Here is an 18,161-nt window from a genome sequence, read left to right as displayed (position 1 = left end):
AGGGCCATAGCAGAAAACTGAAAAGCAATGACTAAAGAGCTGCTCAAGCTCTGGTGGGCCATTTAAAATCAGCCCCAGGACTGCGGGTTGGACAGTACTGCATTAGACATTTATATATAAACAGGATTCATGTAGATGTACCAATTCGTGGTTCCCTAAATAAATTATTATATGTCTTCACTGTTTTCACTACAGGTGTATTTCTCATTTAATATGCATCAATTTAAGATGATAACTGAGCCGATGAAGCACGTATTTTACCTCCGGCATTTATTATTTACCGTGCCCCCCCCCCCTCCCAATTTTTGGTGGGTATATTTTCTTCAGCTAACTGACCTGGTTGCTTAAAACATGGTTATATCTATAATGCGGTCGGGTTCTATGGCTCCCAGCTAACGTGTTATTGCAGGGTCACACTATATATGTGTGTGTGTAATAAATTATTTAAAATTTTTTCAGGTGTGATGGTTGACATTGATGGTACTGCCTGCACTGTGTCATCGTCTAACCTTACATCCATCATGTGCATCCTGGGTACCCATGGGTCAGGGAGATACCCAGTGGTGGTGATTGTGGCAGGGAAAGGGTCATCCAATACAAATGTGGAGTTCAGCTACAAGCTGTCTATCACTGGCATCAACCCTAGCATCGGTAAGGATTGTAACTGTGAGAAATGCTTTAATTTTTCACAAGCTTATAGAAGAAAGAGTGGGCATTGTGTAATCCTACTCAGTGAGATGTACATGCCAGCATATGTAATGCCAAGTAACTCCTTCCATGCTGTTAAAGAGAAAGAACTTTGGGATAATAATTTGAGATCATTAATAGTTGTGCACTTTAATTATGGTATTTTGAGCCATACAGATGGGGTGGGGACACTTTGCACTTGTTTTTTTTTTTAAAGTACTCAAATACGTTATAAAATTAATTTGTGCGTGTATTGGGGATGGGCAACAACATGTCAGTATGTAAAATTATGTTTATACCATACATTGCTGTATGGGAATGATTTGAATGGTGTTCCCATGACAGAAAAAGGGCACAATTCAAACTTTGTGATAGCCATCATTGACACATTACTGCCAGCACTAACAAAATAAGAATTTTCTTTGTTGTTTGAAACATTGAATTTTTTAAAAATTATTCAGTAACTTCAATTCATAAAGAAATTGCTGTCAAGGTTTATTTCTTTCTCATATTTTTTTCAGCATACTTATGAAGATAAGTGGAATTTTTTAAAAAATTCCCTTTGTTTTGATAAATAAATGCTGCAAGTCCAAGTGGAATCTTCTTGATATTTGTTAGTTACATTTGTAAAAAAAAAAGGCCATTAAGATGGTTGTAATTCATAAATATGATTCCGAAATCTATGACTATATTTGTTTACTACAGTATTAATACTTGTAAAAAATCATCACTGTTAAAGACACATTTTGAAATTCAGCAGATTAGAAAGCCCTTTTATCAGGCCCTGCTTTCACTAAACGTTTCAACCTTGAAAATGTGCTCGTCTCACTTTTGATCAGTTCTTTTGATCAGCTGCCATTTGAGAAGTACAGCAAAAAATAATTAATTTGTTTAAATAACAATGCAATGACATGCAAGTGCCCTAAAAATGTTAAGTGTGTTACTCTGAGTCTAAGTACAGTCTAATGTATGCTAATGTATGGTACTGTAGTAGCGCCTTTCTGATGTCACTGCGCTATGGGGAATTAGTCACAAGCAAGAGGGTTTCTTCTTTTTCTACCTTTAATGATGTATGTTGCCCCTAGTTCTTCATGCTGACTCCCTGCACTATGTTTGACCTGGTTATTTAAACAATCCTAGCGGACTTCAGAGAAAACATTCCCTGAAGACCTATTCTAAACTAATATTCTGGTCTGATTGTGTTAGGTGCAGACCCTTTATCTAACTCTAATCTACATATCAAAATGCACAGAATCTAAATTTTGTAATCCAAAATAAAGCCATATATGTACTCTCCATACACACTCTTTTCCCACTGATGCTGTGTGTTAGAATTTATAAAAATATTATTTTGAATATGAAATTACTTGTAAACTTTATCCTTTTGAGCAAATTACTTCAAAATTAAACTAAAACTACTCAACTCTATTTTAAGCACCTTATACCTACTAAAAGAGATTCAAATTTCCCTTCAAATGGTCACTAATTTTAATGTTTAAGCATTATGGCAAACTTGCTATAATTGATTTTAATTAGCTTTACAAACACATCTTCCAACTGTTCTACTGACTCCTTTGTTTCAATTTCTCTGGACTGTAACTTGACACCATAGCATTTGAATAGCTGCTGGTAACCTAGTATTGACCCCAAATCTCTGCCTCTAAATCTAACTGTGACTGTAGAGTTACTCCTCTATCATAGACATACTGTTATTAAATTTATGTAGAGAATTTAGAAAATTTATACACAAATATATCTTTCCTTCTAAAACTAATATAAATACCATAGCACCTGAAATAACTAAATTTAGCCCTATAATAGTACACAATGTAGAACCTCTCTGGCTCTGGGTTCTGTTGCTGGTACAAAGGTGTCATCACATACAGTAGTAGAAAATCAGCCACTTAACAGCAATCCCTAACTTCACAAACAATATCTTTAGTTGTTTGTATCAAACATATGATAATCACCATTTTTTATCTGGTAACTCATTATAATTCAGCTAATTTTCTAAAATGGACCACACAAATTAAATGCTATAATCAAATAAATGTTGTTAGAAAGGAATGTTGTAGCAAAGTCCCTGGAGTATATAGTGAATAGAAATTAGGTCAGGGAAACTAAACTCAAATATACTAACAGAGAGGATGTTTTCTTCAAGGTAATAAACAGTATTTACTTTTAATTCAGTAATATAGAAGACAAGACCAGTCTGTAGAGATGTCTGATGGCTAACGGTTGTTTACAGAATTTTTTTGATTTATGGAGTTGTGTTTGCAATCACTTACAGTGGAAAGCTATGTAAAATATGGACTATTTGGATGTTTATAGAAAGTCAATATGTTATGTGCATGTATTGTTGTACTAATCCATCTGCAGATTAGGTTACTAACAAAAAAAAACATACATATTTCATACATTTTTATTGTACTAATGACATGTAATATATAGATTATATATTTTATGTGCAAATTATACTTTTTTTGCACTGAGATTATGCTTTTAACTCAAATTGAGTTGGCAGGTATCCGTTTAGTGGCAAAGGTAGACAATAACAAAACAGAAGATTTTCTGCAAAAGTTCAGAGTTGAAGCTGTTATACAACATGTATCACAGCTTGGTTCGCAGGTGAATCTTTGTTTAAATGAAATTGTTCCCAGAAATAATAAGTACATGGTACATAACTCTAAAGGTGCTATTTTAATTGACCAGCCATTTTTTTCAGTAACTAACCTGTCAGAATATGAGATACAGGATAGAGATAACTCAGCTATATATATAAGCTTTATATATATATATATATATATATATATATATATATATATATATATATATAAGTTGTGTATTTTTTGTGGGAACTTTTGTAAGTCTTATCTATAATTTGCAATTTCTAAATGCATGAAATTGTCTATCACCTGTTTTGTGTGTAGTGTTTGTACCTGTATTTGTGTATTTCAACAGGTGGTATTGCTGGAGGGCAGACAGTCACCATCTCTGGAAAAGGCTTTGATCGTAATGCAACATCAGTCACTATCTGTGGGAATGTCTGTAGTGCAGTTGGCACTACCTTACAGTCTGCCATAAGTTTTATTTGTTTCACACCACCCACCAACATTACAGGTGAATCATATTTGAAAATTAGCATAAATACTACAGTTAAGCCTGTTAACACAGTTTATGAATTGTGTTTACGTGGAAATAAATATTACATCTTTGAGATAAAATTACAAATATTATGACACACTTTGCACACCAATTCATTCTTTGTGCATTGAATTTCTGAAATTGATGGGTTTAACCATGAAAGATTTAAATAAAGAAGTTGGCATTTTGGAAACATAATTTATCTTGGATTAAATCATGTAATTAGTTGTACTAATATTTAGACTTCATCTTCAAAACATTTCAACAGATTGTGATCAAATGGAGAAGAAATCCAGGTATCATTTTGATACAAATTATACTGATGTGCTAATGAATAAAGCTACTGATACTGAACTTACAGAATAAAATGTGCCTTCTTGATTGGTTACAAGTTTTGCATTTCTCACCATCTCTTAGTTGCAGGTACAGCTACCTTTAAATCGATTAGCTACATAAGGTTCAATTTGGATCTTCAGAAATATCATCATTCAAGGAATTATAATCCCAGCGGGCATTATGACAAGGAATTATAATCCCAGTGGATATTCTAAACAGTTAAATAGATGTTAATTGCATCATTAGCTCTTGAGTTTGTAAGACCAAGTGAGGTTATGGTATTGCCTTTTTGTGAATCATGCCTCATCCATCCCATGGGTGTCATGAATCATGCATCATCCATCAAATGTGTGTCATGAATCATGTCTCGTCCATCCCATGGGTGTCATGAATCATGCATTATCCATCCAATGTGTGTCATGAATCATGTCTCATTAGTCCCATGGGTGTCATGAATCATTCTTCATTCATCCAATGTGTCATGAATCATGTTTCATCCATCCCATGGGTGTCATGAATCATACCTCATCAATCCAATGTGTCATGAATCCTGTCTCATACATCCCATGGGTGTCATGAATCATGCATCAACCATCCAGTGTGTATCATGAATCATGTCTCACCCATCTCATGGGTGTCATGAATCATGGCTCATCCATTCAGTGTGTCGTGAATCATGGCTCATCCATCCCATGGGTGTCATGAATCATGCATCATCCATCCAGTGTGTATCATGAATCATGTCTCATCCATCCCATGGGTGTCATTAATCATGCATCATCCATCCAATGTCTATCTTGAATCATGTCTCATCCATCTCATGGGTGTCATGAATCATCAATCCAGTGTGTATCATGAATCATCCATCATCCATATGATGTGGGTAAGGAATCATGCATCATCCATCCAGTGTGTGTCATGAATCATCCATCATCAATCCAGTGTGTGTCACGTAAGGAATCATGCATCATCCATCTGATGCATGTCATGAATTGTGCATCATCGATCCAGTTAGTCTTAAATCAAGAATCATCCATCAGATGTGTCATGAATCATCAATCCAGTCTGCATCATGAATCATCCATATGAGGTGTGTAAGGAATCATTCATTATCCATCTGATGTATATCATGAATAATGCATCATCCTTTGATGTGTGTTGTGAATCATGCATTATCCATCTGATGTGTGTTGTGAATCATGCTTTATCCATCCATTGTGTGTTGTGAATCATTCATTATTGATCTGATGTGTGTTGCAAATCATGCTTTATCCATTGTGTCATGAATCATGCATCATCCATCTGATTTGTGTCTTGAATCATGAATCATCTGTCTGATGTGTTGTGCATCATCCTTTTGATGTGTGTCTTGAATCATGAATCATCTGTCTGATGTGTTGTGCATCATCCAACCAATGTGTCATGAATGATGCATCATACGTCTGATGTTATTATGAATCATGACTCATCCATCTGTTTTGTGTCATGAATACACCCATCTGTCAACAGCTGTTTGTTATCACTCTTGGGTCCCTGTTTCTGATTTTTTATTTCAGTGAAACTTGGAATATGGGTTTATATCTGATGTGTGTAAATGAATTGTGCATCCATCTGTCAACTGTTGCTAGTTATCACTTTTGGATCCATATTTCGGATCTGATTTCATTTACACATGGAATATGTATTTATATTTTTAAAGTCTCAGATGAATTTGGTAATAAGCAAGATCCATGAGGTGAATTTGCATCTGATTAATTAACCTGGAGGCCATATTTCTGATAAAATTTTATTAAAGCTTAGGATATATGCTTATTACTCTTGGGATTGTATTTAATGTCTTATTTCATATACTAATTTGGTGTTTTGATTGGCTGCACTTGTTACCCCTCTGGAAGTCATATTTTTGGTCTGATTTTGATAAAACTTAAATATGGGATTCTGTTTGCATGATTTTGGATGGATCTGAAAAGAGATTGAGATTTATGCATAATAATGAGGTAATCTTGCATCAGATTGGCTGAGTTTCAGACCACTTTGATTTTATCAACTTTTGACTGTATTCTTATATCGTTAAGGTCTTTAACAATTCTGATAATGATTAAAATCCATGCATTTTAATGAGGTGATCTTGCACATAATTGACTGAACTATGCCCACTCTAGAAGCTGTAATTCTGAGCTGATTTTCATCAAATTTGGAAATAAGTGCATAGTATCATCGAGATCTTTGAAACATTGAAAGTGAACAAGTTCGATGATATTAATGAGGAGATTCTGCATCAGACTGGCTGAGTGTTATGATTCTTGAAGCCATATTTTTAATCTGATCTTGATTAAACTTTCCTATGTAGGATATGTTAATGAGAAACCTTGCATCTAATTGGCTGAGCTTGTTACCTATCTAGAGCTAGAGACTATTTTTCATCCAATTTCTTAAATAAAACTTTGTAAAGAGGTTTATATCATGGAGTTTTGGGATGTCTGATTATGAGCAAGAGACTGCATATTAATTGTGTCATTATTTTTAAAACAGATTTGTATCGGGATATAGTAAAATAGGTAAATTCAACATGATATAAAGTTTGGGAAAAAGTTGACCTAGATTGTATACTTAAAATCGTATGTTAGGCATGTTTAATGGAATGGTTAACTCTAAATATGTAAAATTATACATTAGGCATGTTTAATGGAATGGTCAACTCTAAAGTTATATGAGCCAGGTGGACCTCTTGCTTGAAAAGTGTTTTCAGCACCTTTTCTTATTTTATTCCATGTAGCTGGGACAAAGTCCTGTAATGTGGTAGCATCTGCTGGCAATCTGGTTGTCACACTGAGCAATGGCTATACATATGATACAAGCCTTACACCGTCAATAATAACAGTCAGTCCTGCTCGTGGTGGTACAGCAGGTGGCACCACTGTCACAATCAGTGGCTCTGGATTTGGGTTAGTACAAATTCTTTACTACCTGATGTTCTGTTGTAAACATTGCTGGTTTGAGTGTTAACAAAGGAATGGGTTCAACATATTTATCACTGCCAAAAATTGACAAATATAAGAAAAAGGACAAAAACATTAACAGATTGATTGCTACCCGAATAAAGATAAAAAGTTGAATTTTTTCTTGTTTATACATGTATTCACAAATTAGTTACAGATAATTTTCATAATGTTTTTCGTGAGAGCTACACTTACATTACATAATAATAATGTTCCTAGAATAGGGTTCAAACTTGTTTGAAAACTTTAGAGAATGTGTTCATCCAAATACTTTTATTCTATACACTAGTCCAAATTTTACATTTCTGTTCAGCATGTTCAAGTAATTTATTCTTGCTCTTTCATTAACAGCACCACAGCTGGAGCAGTTAGTGTTACGATAGATGGCAGCACATGTACTGTATCATCTGTGACAGATACTTTGATAGTCTGTATAACTAGTGCACATTCTGGATCTATCAAAACCAAAGTCAGAGTCGAGGTTTCAGGAAATGGTATTGCAAAACAACAGGTAAATTATTGTTTGTTCAGGCAAATGAAAAACAATACTGTATTTTTCAAACAAAAAAATATTTGGATTAACTATAAAAAGCTTTTTAATCAGAAGAAACTGTTTTCGATGTCTGACATTATAAACAAGAAATCTGACAACAAAGGTGGTGTTCACTTTCTGTTGCCTAATATCTTTTGTTGGTTAGAATGAGCTAGAAATTGGTGTTTATTCATAATTTAAAGTCACACACTGGCTACATTTGTATTTGTTATGTGATTTCAATCAAAATTTGAATACCCCTCCCCCCCCAAGAAGTTCCCAAAAAACAACAAAGCAAGTCTAAAAGTAAGAAAGTTTAATGGAAACAACTGATGTTAATATATTTCTCTCACTTAATGTCACAGTTTTCTTCAGGCATAAATTCTGATTTATAATAATACAAAAATATATAAAGTTGGAAAATTGTAAAACTTTGAACACAAGTATAGGGACATAATTTGCATTGCTTTATCTTGCACAATGCTTGAGTTGTCTTCCCTTCCATGTGTATTGGCTACAATCCATTTTATACTAATGTAGCTTAGCTGCATCAAGATTATTGTCACTACAAAGATTTCTTTATTTACCTGATTCATTTGTTTCTTTATTTACCTGATTCATTTGTTTCTTTATTTACCTGATTCATTTGTTTCTTTATTTACCCGATTCATTTGTTTCTTTATTTACCCGATTCATTTGTTTTAAAGATAATATGTCAAAACACTGATTCTCATTCTTGAAATGTAATCTGTCAATTAAAGAAATAACTGAGCCTTAGTTTTTAATGGTTTCATGAGATACCATTATGCGTGATTCTTCGTAAATTCTGTTATCTCATATTTGTACAGTAAAATGCCTCTACAGGAGAGTCACAGACAAATGGATCATACAGCCAAACCTGTCTTACAAGTCAGCTTTAATAAGCCATCACCTGTATTAAGCAGCCAACTTTTCAAGGTCTTGTGCATAAATTACTATAGGAATCAACCTCTATTAGGCAGTCATCTTTATTGAAATACTGATATTCTAAGAGGCTGCTTAAGACAGGTTTCACTATATAAGGATACATTTTAAAGAGCCTCTATACATGTGCACATGTTGATTTAAAATATAGCCAATTGACTCATAAATATAAATTTACTAGTATAAAGACATTTCTGTTAAATTCATTGAAGAAATTTCACTAAGCATGTTTCAGGAAAATAAATTTCAAGTTTCAGTGTACATGTATTTTTAATGCCAGGATGAGTCACAGACATTTTACTATGTGGATCGCTGGTCTTCTCCCTACTCCTGGGGTGGTGGTCCTCTCCCTGCTGATGGAGAGATGGTCATCATTCCCAAAGGACAGACCATTCTGTTAGACACGGATACCCCTGTGTTGAGTATGTTGCTCATACAAGGTAATTTTTTTTCCTCAAGTGAAGATTATTAGACTAGTGTTGTTTTCATCATGTTTAGAAAGTTTAACAGATAATTTATTTTTCCTATTTGTAAGTTTTACTGATTGTTTTCAGATTTTGCTTATTATTCTCTTCCCAATCAGACAAAGATAGAACCTCCTTCTTTCTCTATAAACTGAATTTTAAATTCGTTTATTTGCAGGAAACTGTCATTTTTAACACTGCCTGAATGTTTGGTTCAGGGAAGGGGGTCTTTCTGTTTCCACTGATGAATCATTGTTACCTGAGTCTTTTGTTTATTCAGTTGTTGGATATGTGATTTTCACCAATGATATCTTCTATGAAATTTAGTAACCCATTGAAACAGTTTTGATGATAAGACAAGGGGTGGAGGTGGGTGGGTGGGATAGCCTAATAAATTTGTCAGAATGTAGGAGTTGGGGTTATTATCGAAAAAAGATAAGCATATATATATATATATATATATATATATATATATATATATATATATATATATATATATATATATATATATCCAGACGTTTCTATCATCAAATAAATACAGTAATTCAAACATCACCATATTGTCTTCTTTTGCTTCTTTTGGTATACTTTGTTTAATTATCATTTGTGTCGTTTTTAGTCAGTCTTGTAATGCTAGTATTTGCTGTTATTTCTTAGGCATTTATGTCATATATAATATGAAAAGTAAACAGCTGATTAGAAATATTATGTATGGAGCAATGAAGTTTCTACCAAATACATGTATTTTTCTGTATAAACGTAATAATTACCTGAAGACCCAATCAGAATTTTCATCTCCCATAGGGAGAATTAATGTTTTACTGTACTTTCTGTATAAACATAATAATTACCTGAAGACCCAATCAGAATTTTCATCTCCCATAGGAAGAATGAATGTTTTACTATACTTTCAGAACATTTTGTGTCCTATCAGTGCTGCAAGTTCCTTTAGTAGTCATAGAGCAACCTATTTGTAAATGTTAGTGTCCATTTAAAGTGTTTGGTTGTAGAATGTAATGTTGTTTTCTGGTTGCTATGCTTTAATGTTGCCAGTAGGTTACCTGTTGACAATTTTTGTGCACCAGTTTTTAAGCTTTTGACACAATATTTTACCCTCTTTTTTCCAAAATTAATTTATTTTTCATCATGCCTATTAACATAATCTTTTTAGGGGCTTGACTTTTTCCCTGAGGTTTGATAGCCTTACGTTCCTGTCCAAACATGGTGTGATTTATCGGTTATCAACAAAACTTTGTATAAGCCTGCCATAGGGGAGATTATATTATGATGCCCATCCATCAGTCCAGCTTTCTCGTCACTTTCAGCTCTGCACAATTACTTTAGTTGTTCTTAATTTACAGTTTTCAGACTTTGTGGATGGCTTGCATGGGGTTTAAAACTTTTGGGTCAGAAGGTCTCAGGTCACCGTAAGAATAAAAATAGCTTTTGTTCAGAAACATTAATTCTACATCATATATCCGAAGGAAGAAAAATGGTTTTCACATAACCCTTTACCTCACTGAGCAAAGTTCCCCACTGCAGTGCGCTATAAATAGAACACCTGTTATCTATTCGACTCCTTACACATAGGCCTACCTGTTAACTGTTTAGCAATGTAGTATATGTTATGTTTAACAGCAATTTTAACCATTTTGCATTTTTGATACACAGCTATTATGTGTGGAAATATTTAAGAGTAAAGTCCAATTTTTATATCTGTGTAATTATTTTTCACGGAAGAATTTTTTATATGCTTTAAAATCCTGAGAGAACTTGTTCACCGTCAAGTCAGTGAAGCCACGTGACCAGCCATAGCTGCCATTTATCATACTCGAAATTTTTTGTCAGTGTACATAACTACGTAACTAAGTAATCTGAATTTGATAATTTATAAAAACTGTTTGCTGACTACATCAATATCAGAGCCTTTACCTAAATTATTGAGGGGCCCCGAGTGGCCGAGTGGTCTAAAGCGCTCTCCATTACGGATCACTGCCATCTCACCTCTGTCTGCGTGGGTTCGAGTCTCGGATTCGGCTAATGTGGGTATGTGAGAAAGCCTGCCAGTAGCTTCTCGTGGGTCGGTGGTTCTTTCCGGGGTTTTCCCGGGTTCTTCCTCCACCATTAATACTGGCCGTCATGTATAGCCAATCGCGTGCTGAAAAATGGCGTTAAGCCCTACAATAACAACAACCTAAATTATTGAAGCTTTCACAATTGTGGTTCTAATTGTGAAAACTTCTTAAGTACTGAATGAAATCCGTGACCTCCATTTTGGAGAGTGGAGATTACAACCCAGTTACTTTAAATATAGCAGATTTCAACCAGAGCATTAACAGTGACCACGTGATCTGACGTAATTATCATTCACAGAAATGAATGTAGTATCTATTAGGGTTTTTCCCTGAAGATGGTGCTAAGAAAACCCGCTTAAAATGGCTGATGTTTACAGCAGGCTTCAAAAGGCGCTTCCATGCGAATGGAGTAGAGGTGTCAAAAGACGCTTCCATGCGAATAAAGTAGATACGTCCAAAGGCACTTGTATGAGGTAAAGGGATAACTCGCGGTTTGCACTATTTACAGTCACCAAACAAGTTGCACTTATGGTAAGGAAAAACCATATCTTTTTCAAAGTCAAAAGTTCAAAGGTCATGGTTACTGTAATTGAAAGTTCAAAACTAGATTTTTTATTTTGATAATTGCTGTGCATCATGTTGGCCATATTTTTGGTATGGCTTGCACTTGGGGTAAGGAAGGAGTATATTGACTTTAAGGGTTAAAAAAAGTCATTGGTAAAGGTAACTGCTTAAATGAAGAAAATTTGTTTCCACACAATGTCATTAGTTCTATATAACAGACATGGGCCAAACATTGTGGATGGTTTACACTTATTGGATTAAGACAGACTCTGTTTGATCTGGGGGGCTCAGAATGTCAAAGGACCACTGTTACTGAAAGAAAAAAAGTTGTTTCTGCACACAAATTTAAGATGTGTACATTGAGAACTATCAAATATAGGTAAAAGTATTTTTTGATAATCTTGTTTATCATTACTTCAGGAGGCCAGCTAATCTTTGATAATGAGAGAGACATAGAACTGAAGTCTAAAATAATTCTCATTACTGATGGTGGACTCCTGCAGGTGAGTAAAAACGTTACATTAACCTTTTTATTGAATTTCAGTGGTTCGGTGTTTTTGGTCCATTTGCTCATTGTTTCAGGAGGTCGGCTAATCTTTGAATAAATAATTTGCCAACTCTTCATATGCTACTCTGCTACTGAAAGAAAGAAATCCTTTTCTATCTCAGTTTAAGTAGACGATCGCCCTCTGAGCTGATTAAAGTCTGATAGGTATAAAAAGAGAAAAAAATTATAACAATGCCACGATTGACTTGTTGCTCTTTTAACTTGCATAGTAACTGGACATGGAATCAAACTAGGTCTTTGTTACTAAATGGGTAAAAATCATTTTTATGTTCATCAGTTTGACTTTGATATCTCTGATACTGTTATTTCATAGTGTGTCACTCTTTCTCTCTGTTCTTGTGTTATTTTAAAATGTGTGTCCTGTTATGCTATATTGTTATGTAAATATTAATATAAAAATTTTACTACAGAACTTTAACATTAAGAATCCAACAACAAATGACATTAATTACATTAATAAATGGAGCTATCATGTATACAGTGTCGAATTATTTTATGATATAAATGAATAGTTAACTGGTTTATCTCTTTAATAGTTGGAATTTATATGTGAAACGTTTATCTGTCCATTGATTTTGAACCTACCCCATTCAGGTTCAGGATATAAAACAGGCCTGATGTGCAGACCTGCATGTCATAAAAAACTAATAAAGGAGGCAGGGACCATGGTGGGTCAGAGGTTAGCATGCCTAACTTGCAACAAATATGGGTGGGGGAGTCAAATCATGCCATCAGATAATCCTGTTTTGGCTTCCATAATGTGTCCTTGGGCATTGTATATTACTCAGGTACCTCAGCAGTAAAATAACCTACTGTGTTGCTGTGTCATAAAACACCATCATTATGAATCGGACTTAAATGTAGTGAAGTAAAAATTTGTTGAATAAAAATGAAGTACTACAGTTTTTATGTATGGAAAGAACAGTATTAGCATTGATTAGTTCCCTTCCCAGGCTGGCACAGAGACTGAGCGGCACACAAGGAAAGCCATCATTACTTTGTATGGACACTGCAGAGACAGAGAACTTCCCATCTATGGAACCAAGGTGTTAGCAGTTAGGGAAGGAGTCCTGGATCTTCATGGTAAATATCGTACCCTTTCAGCAGGTTCAAAGATTGAGACTTTTGACATTCTCTAACTTTTCCAGTAAAAATTTATGTTAGAACTGTTAGACTTTCTTAACTTTTTACTTAAACATATTGCATGCATTATTTAAATGACAGATGTACTCCAGATGCTCAAAATGATTGGTTGTGAGCTGGAGTCTGAATTTATTACTCAGATAGTTTTGTTGAATACCAGCACATTTAGAACACTGTAAACCATGTTGCTTTTACTGGGCCAGACCAGCCAATGGGTCAGACCAGTTTGTTTCAGTGCAACATCCTTGGATATAACCCATTTGTACACTGCAAACCATTTAACTTTTATTGGATCAAACTGGCCAGTACTTCAGAACTACAAATTACCATTTATAGGCATGACTCATTTTGAACACTTTAACCCATGTAACTTTTATTTTGCAATGTGTAACATAGGGTTACAGAGCACCATCCTAAGACCTGAACTATTTTGAACACTGTCAACCATGTTACATTTACTGGCCCAAACCTGACAGTACATCAGGGTTACAGAGCACCATCCTAAGACCTGAACTATTTTGAACACTGTCAACCATGTTACATTTACTGGCCCAAACCTGACAGTACATCAGGGTTACATTGCACCATTTTTAGACATAACACATTTTGAACACTGTAAACCATGTATTTTTTATGGGACCTGTCCAACCAGTACGTCAGGGTTACATGACACTATTATTGGACATGGACATGATCTCTCTTGTAAACCATGTGAATTTTGAAAAGAACTTTTTGAAAAAGTAATTCTTATGCCACGTGTTTAGGCTCGAATAAACAGTAACACAAGAAAGAGTGGAAACAACAAGCTTTGAAAAGATACAATAATTTATTTTGCTGGAAAAATTCTGTAAAAATAAAAAAATATGAACTTACAGTTTTATAGAATCAAATCCAAAAATAATCCAAGAATAATTTAAGAATGAAATTTTTGAAGTCTTAATAACAAAATGTCCTGCGATTTCAAGTTCGAATCCCGACGAAGAATCCAAGATGGAAGACGATGATGTATGCTGCAATCTGTAGTGTTAAGTTAGTCTACAGTTCTTGTACAAACAAGAATTATCACTCCGGTTTCTGATAGCTGAATAAATTTTTATAAAAAAAACTGTCATTGTTCCACAGTATTACATAAGCACGCGTATTTTCCAGAAAAATAAAATAATTAATCCTTTAGAATCTAAGTAATTTGAAATAACTCCAAACAGCACAACATACAACTAACAGTTTAACAGCCCAGCTTCTACTGAAAATAATTTTCCAAAATAGAGTCTATATGGTCTTTAAAAACGTAAACAAGGGGTCACAGGATCATCTTTACGAAGGTTATAGAAACTATGTACTTGTTAAAGATCATGTCTACCCAGTGTGACTCTGACGACAACTAATTCTTTTACTCTAAGAAATAAAAAATGAAAAAATTGTTTACATCTTAAAGATGAATTCCCATCATGATCTTGACAACAACCAATCATTTTAACATAAAATAGAACTTGTTTATGATGGTTGCTACAAATTTTGAAACAAGATCAGGATTTAGATCACCACCTGGTGTTTATTAACTAACAGTCTAGGTCGAACTATTTTGTGATAAAAATATCATCTCTAGTGAATAAGTTTACACTACAATATCATGTAATGAAGAAGAAAAAAATGACAAACAATTAAATTGAAATAAATATGTATTAAATCAGAGATAATTAAATCAAATATACATAATATAATTCCATACAGTCATATCTTATCTATCCAATGCAAATTTTTGCCACTGAAAGTGTAAGATAAAGGTGATTGTCCAGACCATTGAATCTGTGACTTTCAAGAAATTATTCCATTTATGGCATAGAATGAAAGTAATTAATAAACAGATTACAGGTAAAGAAGACTGCTGTATATGTGTGACAGTTAGAAAAATTGAAACTCACAGTCTGTAGATGTATTTTTGAGCAGCAGGGGTTCTGACTGGACCATGTCATCCATGCCCCAAAAAACTGAAAATAACACTTTCTTCCCTGCCCTGCCTCAAACCATCTCTAACTAAAGATAAAGTGTTGAAAGAGGAACAGAAACAAGATATCAGGAAGGGTCTGACTGGGATGTTAATTCAATAAGTCACATACAGTTTTGGTGAAAAAGAAATGAACATGAGTGTCTTAAAAAGGCTTGAGTCCATAGGGGTGCAAAAAGGCATTTGGCAGCTCATGGCTTTCAATTACAAGGAACTCCTCTGCTTTAATTTTGCTTAGTCTGTCATTTTGTAACAGTCATTTGTGTGTATTTGAGATTGAACATTGTATACCAGAGGCATTCAGTTCCATATACCAGTAATTCTCTGTAAGGAAACCAAATCTCTTAGTTTCAAATTAGTGTTTCCCTCTGAAAATGAGGATGGACCAATGATATTACAAATTTTGTAAAATTAAAGCATATACAGTGTTGTTATGTAAGCACCATTTATGCAATTTTTGTGATATTGAAGCATGCCATATTAAACATAAGCAAAGCAAACTGTGTGTTGGATGTATTGGGTGCATAATACGATGGTGCCCCTTAACCTTTTTAACACTTTTGCCAGCAGGAGTTGCTGCATTTGCCATAAATGCTTTTGGTAGCAGTAATAGTCCATCATCTATGAAAAAAATGCATGTCTTGAAATAACTTTGTGCGATACCTAAGTGCACTGAGAGAGCAGGAGGACAACACTATGATGCTGAATTTGTCTGATCTTTAAAAGTATACAGGCTAGAGCACCCTACAGGGCCTAAACATGTATTTCTATGTGAAGGGATCCAGGTTAATCACCCAGACACACAGTTAACACCTGGATGTGCTGAGGTCAAAACTGCCATCTAGCTGTGGTGCAAGCAGTGCAGAACCTATCCTTTTGTTGCATTTCAGACATGTCAGTCTCACTGTTCTCTTCCTGTGACCTTTTTTGTTATTTGTGTAGTCTATTTTAAACTGGAGTGAATCTCTTAAAGTTGCTTGTTTCTATAACATCTTCCTGGCTTAAAACAACCCAAAGTACTTTTTACCCTGCATGAAGGGAAAAATCTGAGACAAATTCTTCCATTTTTTTTACACAACTCTTATAAAGAATGTCTCAAAATTTAAGAACTACACAAGAATTTACACTGATGGTGAAAAGCCTGATGCAGCATTCATTAGCAGAAATCTCACTACAAAATATTTCAAGGCAATAGACCTTGAGCTGAAATATATTGAAACCAAACATTTTAAACTCTGCCATCTTCTACAATTCACTATTAGTACTTGAGTCACTCCACGCTTTGAAGTTGGAAAACATTATGATCAATATTCTCATCATTCTGAGCTGTGTACCTATCACAGTTTAGTTTACTGTTGGTTACCCAGCCATGTCAGTACTAAAGGTGATAACCAGTAGACCATACTGCTAAAATAGCCCTATCTCTACAACCATCTGATTTTAAAATACCATACACTGATTAAAACCTGGCATTTAAAAAAAATCCTTATTTAGTAAGTGGCAGGCATCGTGGAATGATGCTATCAATAACAAGCTCTATGTGATCAAACCAACCTTGTGCCCTACATCTTACAGAACCATACATAGGGATGAGGTGATAACTGCAAGGGATAGAATTGGTCATAACCTACTTCTACATATTGGAGGGTAAAGACCCATGTGAGTGTGTTTCATGCAATGAACCCTTTGCTGTAAAGCATCTTATGACATTCTTTTAATCTACACCCCACATATGATCAATGCTACAATGTTGATCACATGCAGAAACTCTGTGGTATGGTAAATGTGTCTGTATTTTATATTTCTTGAAATGAAGTTGACATTTAGTGTAAAACAACTTTATAACTTTTACACACACCAATTACATCCCTTTTAGATTGGGAACTATCATATATTATCCTGAGCATCTCATCCTTGTGTTTTTGTATTTTTATTTCTCATTGGTCATAAACCTTTTTTGATAGATAAATCTGTTTGAATTATAACCCATTTCATAGCATTATATAGCATTTTGGTGCTGGTACACCATATAATCCACAATCAACCAGCCAACCAACATATTCTGCTATAATTTGACACTCATTGCAGCAAAAGAAACTCTGAAGTCTGTGTGTAGATACCTCTATCTTGCATCTCCTTGACTCACCTGTGCATGGGCTTAAGAAATAGCAAATGTTTGTATCTTCTAACAAGGGCTGCTACATGAGTAGCTTTTCCAGAGTCCTCCACTCGAGATCGACAATTTTATTCAAAACTAGCACTGATCACTTTTTCTGCCTCCACTAAGATAGGGAGTTTTATTCAAACTAGTGGATTACTCTTTCTTCCTCCACTAAGATAGTGAGTTTTATTCAAACTAGTGGATTACTCTTTCTGCCTCCACTAAGATAGTGAGTTTTATTCAAACTAGCAGATTACTCTTTCTACCTCCACTAAGATAGTGAGTTTTATTCAAACTAGCGGATTACTCTTTCTGCCTCCACTAAGATAGGGAGTTTTATTCAAACTAGCAGATTACTCATTCTGGAAGCCTCTGATGCCTCTTGTTTGATTTCTCTAGATATTCAGGCTCAGGCATATATGCAGCATAATTTCATTTTGATAGAGCTTCTCATTCTTCTACTGCCTCCCACACCAAAACTGCCTACCCTTCTGCACATGAGATTCTCACGTGAAATCTA

At 34.5% G+C, this 18,161-nt stretch overlaps 1 protein-coding gene across 2 annotated transcripts in view; it reads left to right on the top strand.

Annotated features, from left to right (window-relative positions):
* Positions 1 to 18,161, top strand: part of LOC149793387 (fibrocystin-L-like) — a 221,327-nt gene that overhangs the window by 136,497 nt on the left and 66,669 nt on the right. For both annotated transcript variants that reach the window (XM_089967368.1, XM_089967369.1), the window contains exons 35-41: positions 460 to 651; positions 3,649 to 3,807; positions 6,944 to 7,112; positions 7,518 to 7,677; positions 8,942 to 9,101; positions 12,185 to 12,267; positions 13,286 to 13,415. In XM_089967368.1, coding sequence (XP_089823494.1) covers positions 460 to 651; positions 3,649 to 3,807; positions 6,944 to 7,112; positions 7,518 to 7,677; positions 8,942 to 9,101; positions 12,185 to 12,267; positions 13,286 to 13,415 — 1,053 coding nt within the window. The remainder of the gene's footprint in view (positions 1 to 459; positions 652 to 3,648; positions 3,808 to 6,943; positions 7,113 to 7,517; positions 7,678 to 8,941; positions 9,102 to 12,184; positions 12,268 to 13,285; positions 13,416 to 18,161) is intronic.

The sequence above is a fragment of the Sinohyriopsis cumingii genome, chromosome 8 (genome assembly GCF_028554795.1).
Source record: "Sinohyriopsis cumingii isolate HCF-2022 chromosome 8, ASM2855479v2, whole genome shotgun sequence".
NCBI classification, from domain to species: Eukaryota; Metazoa; Mollusca; class Bivalvia; order Unionida; family Unionidae; genus Sinohyriopsis; species Sinohyriopsis cumingii.
Note: the sequence above shows the minus strand (reverse complement) of the source record. Positions and strands in the feature narration are given on the sequence as shown.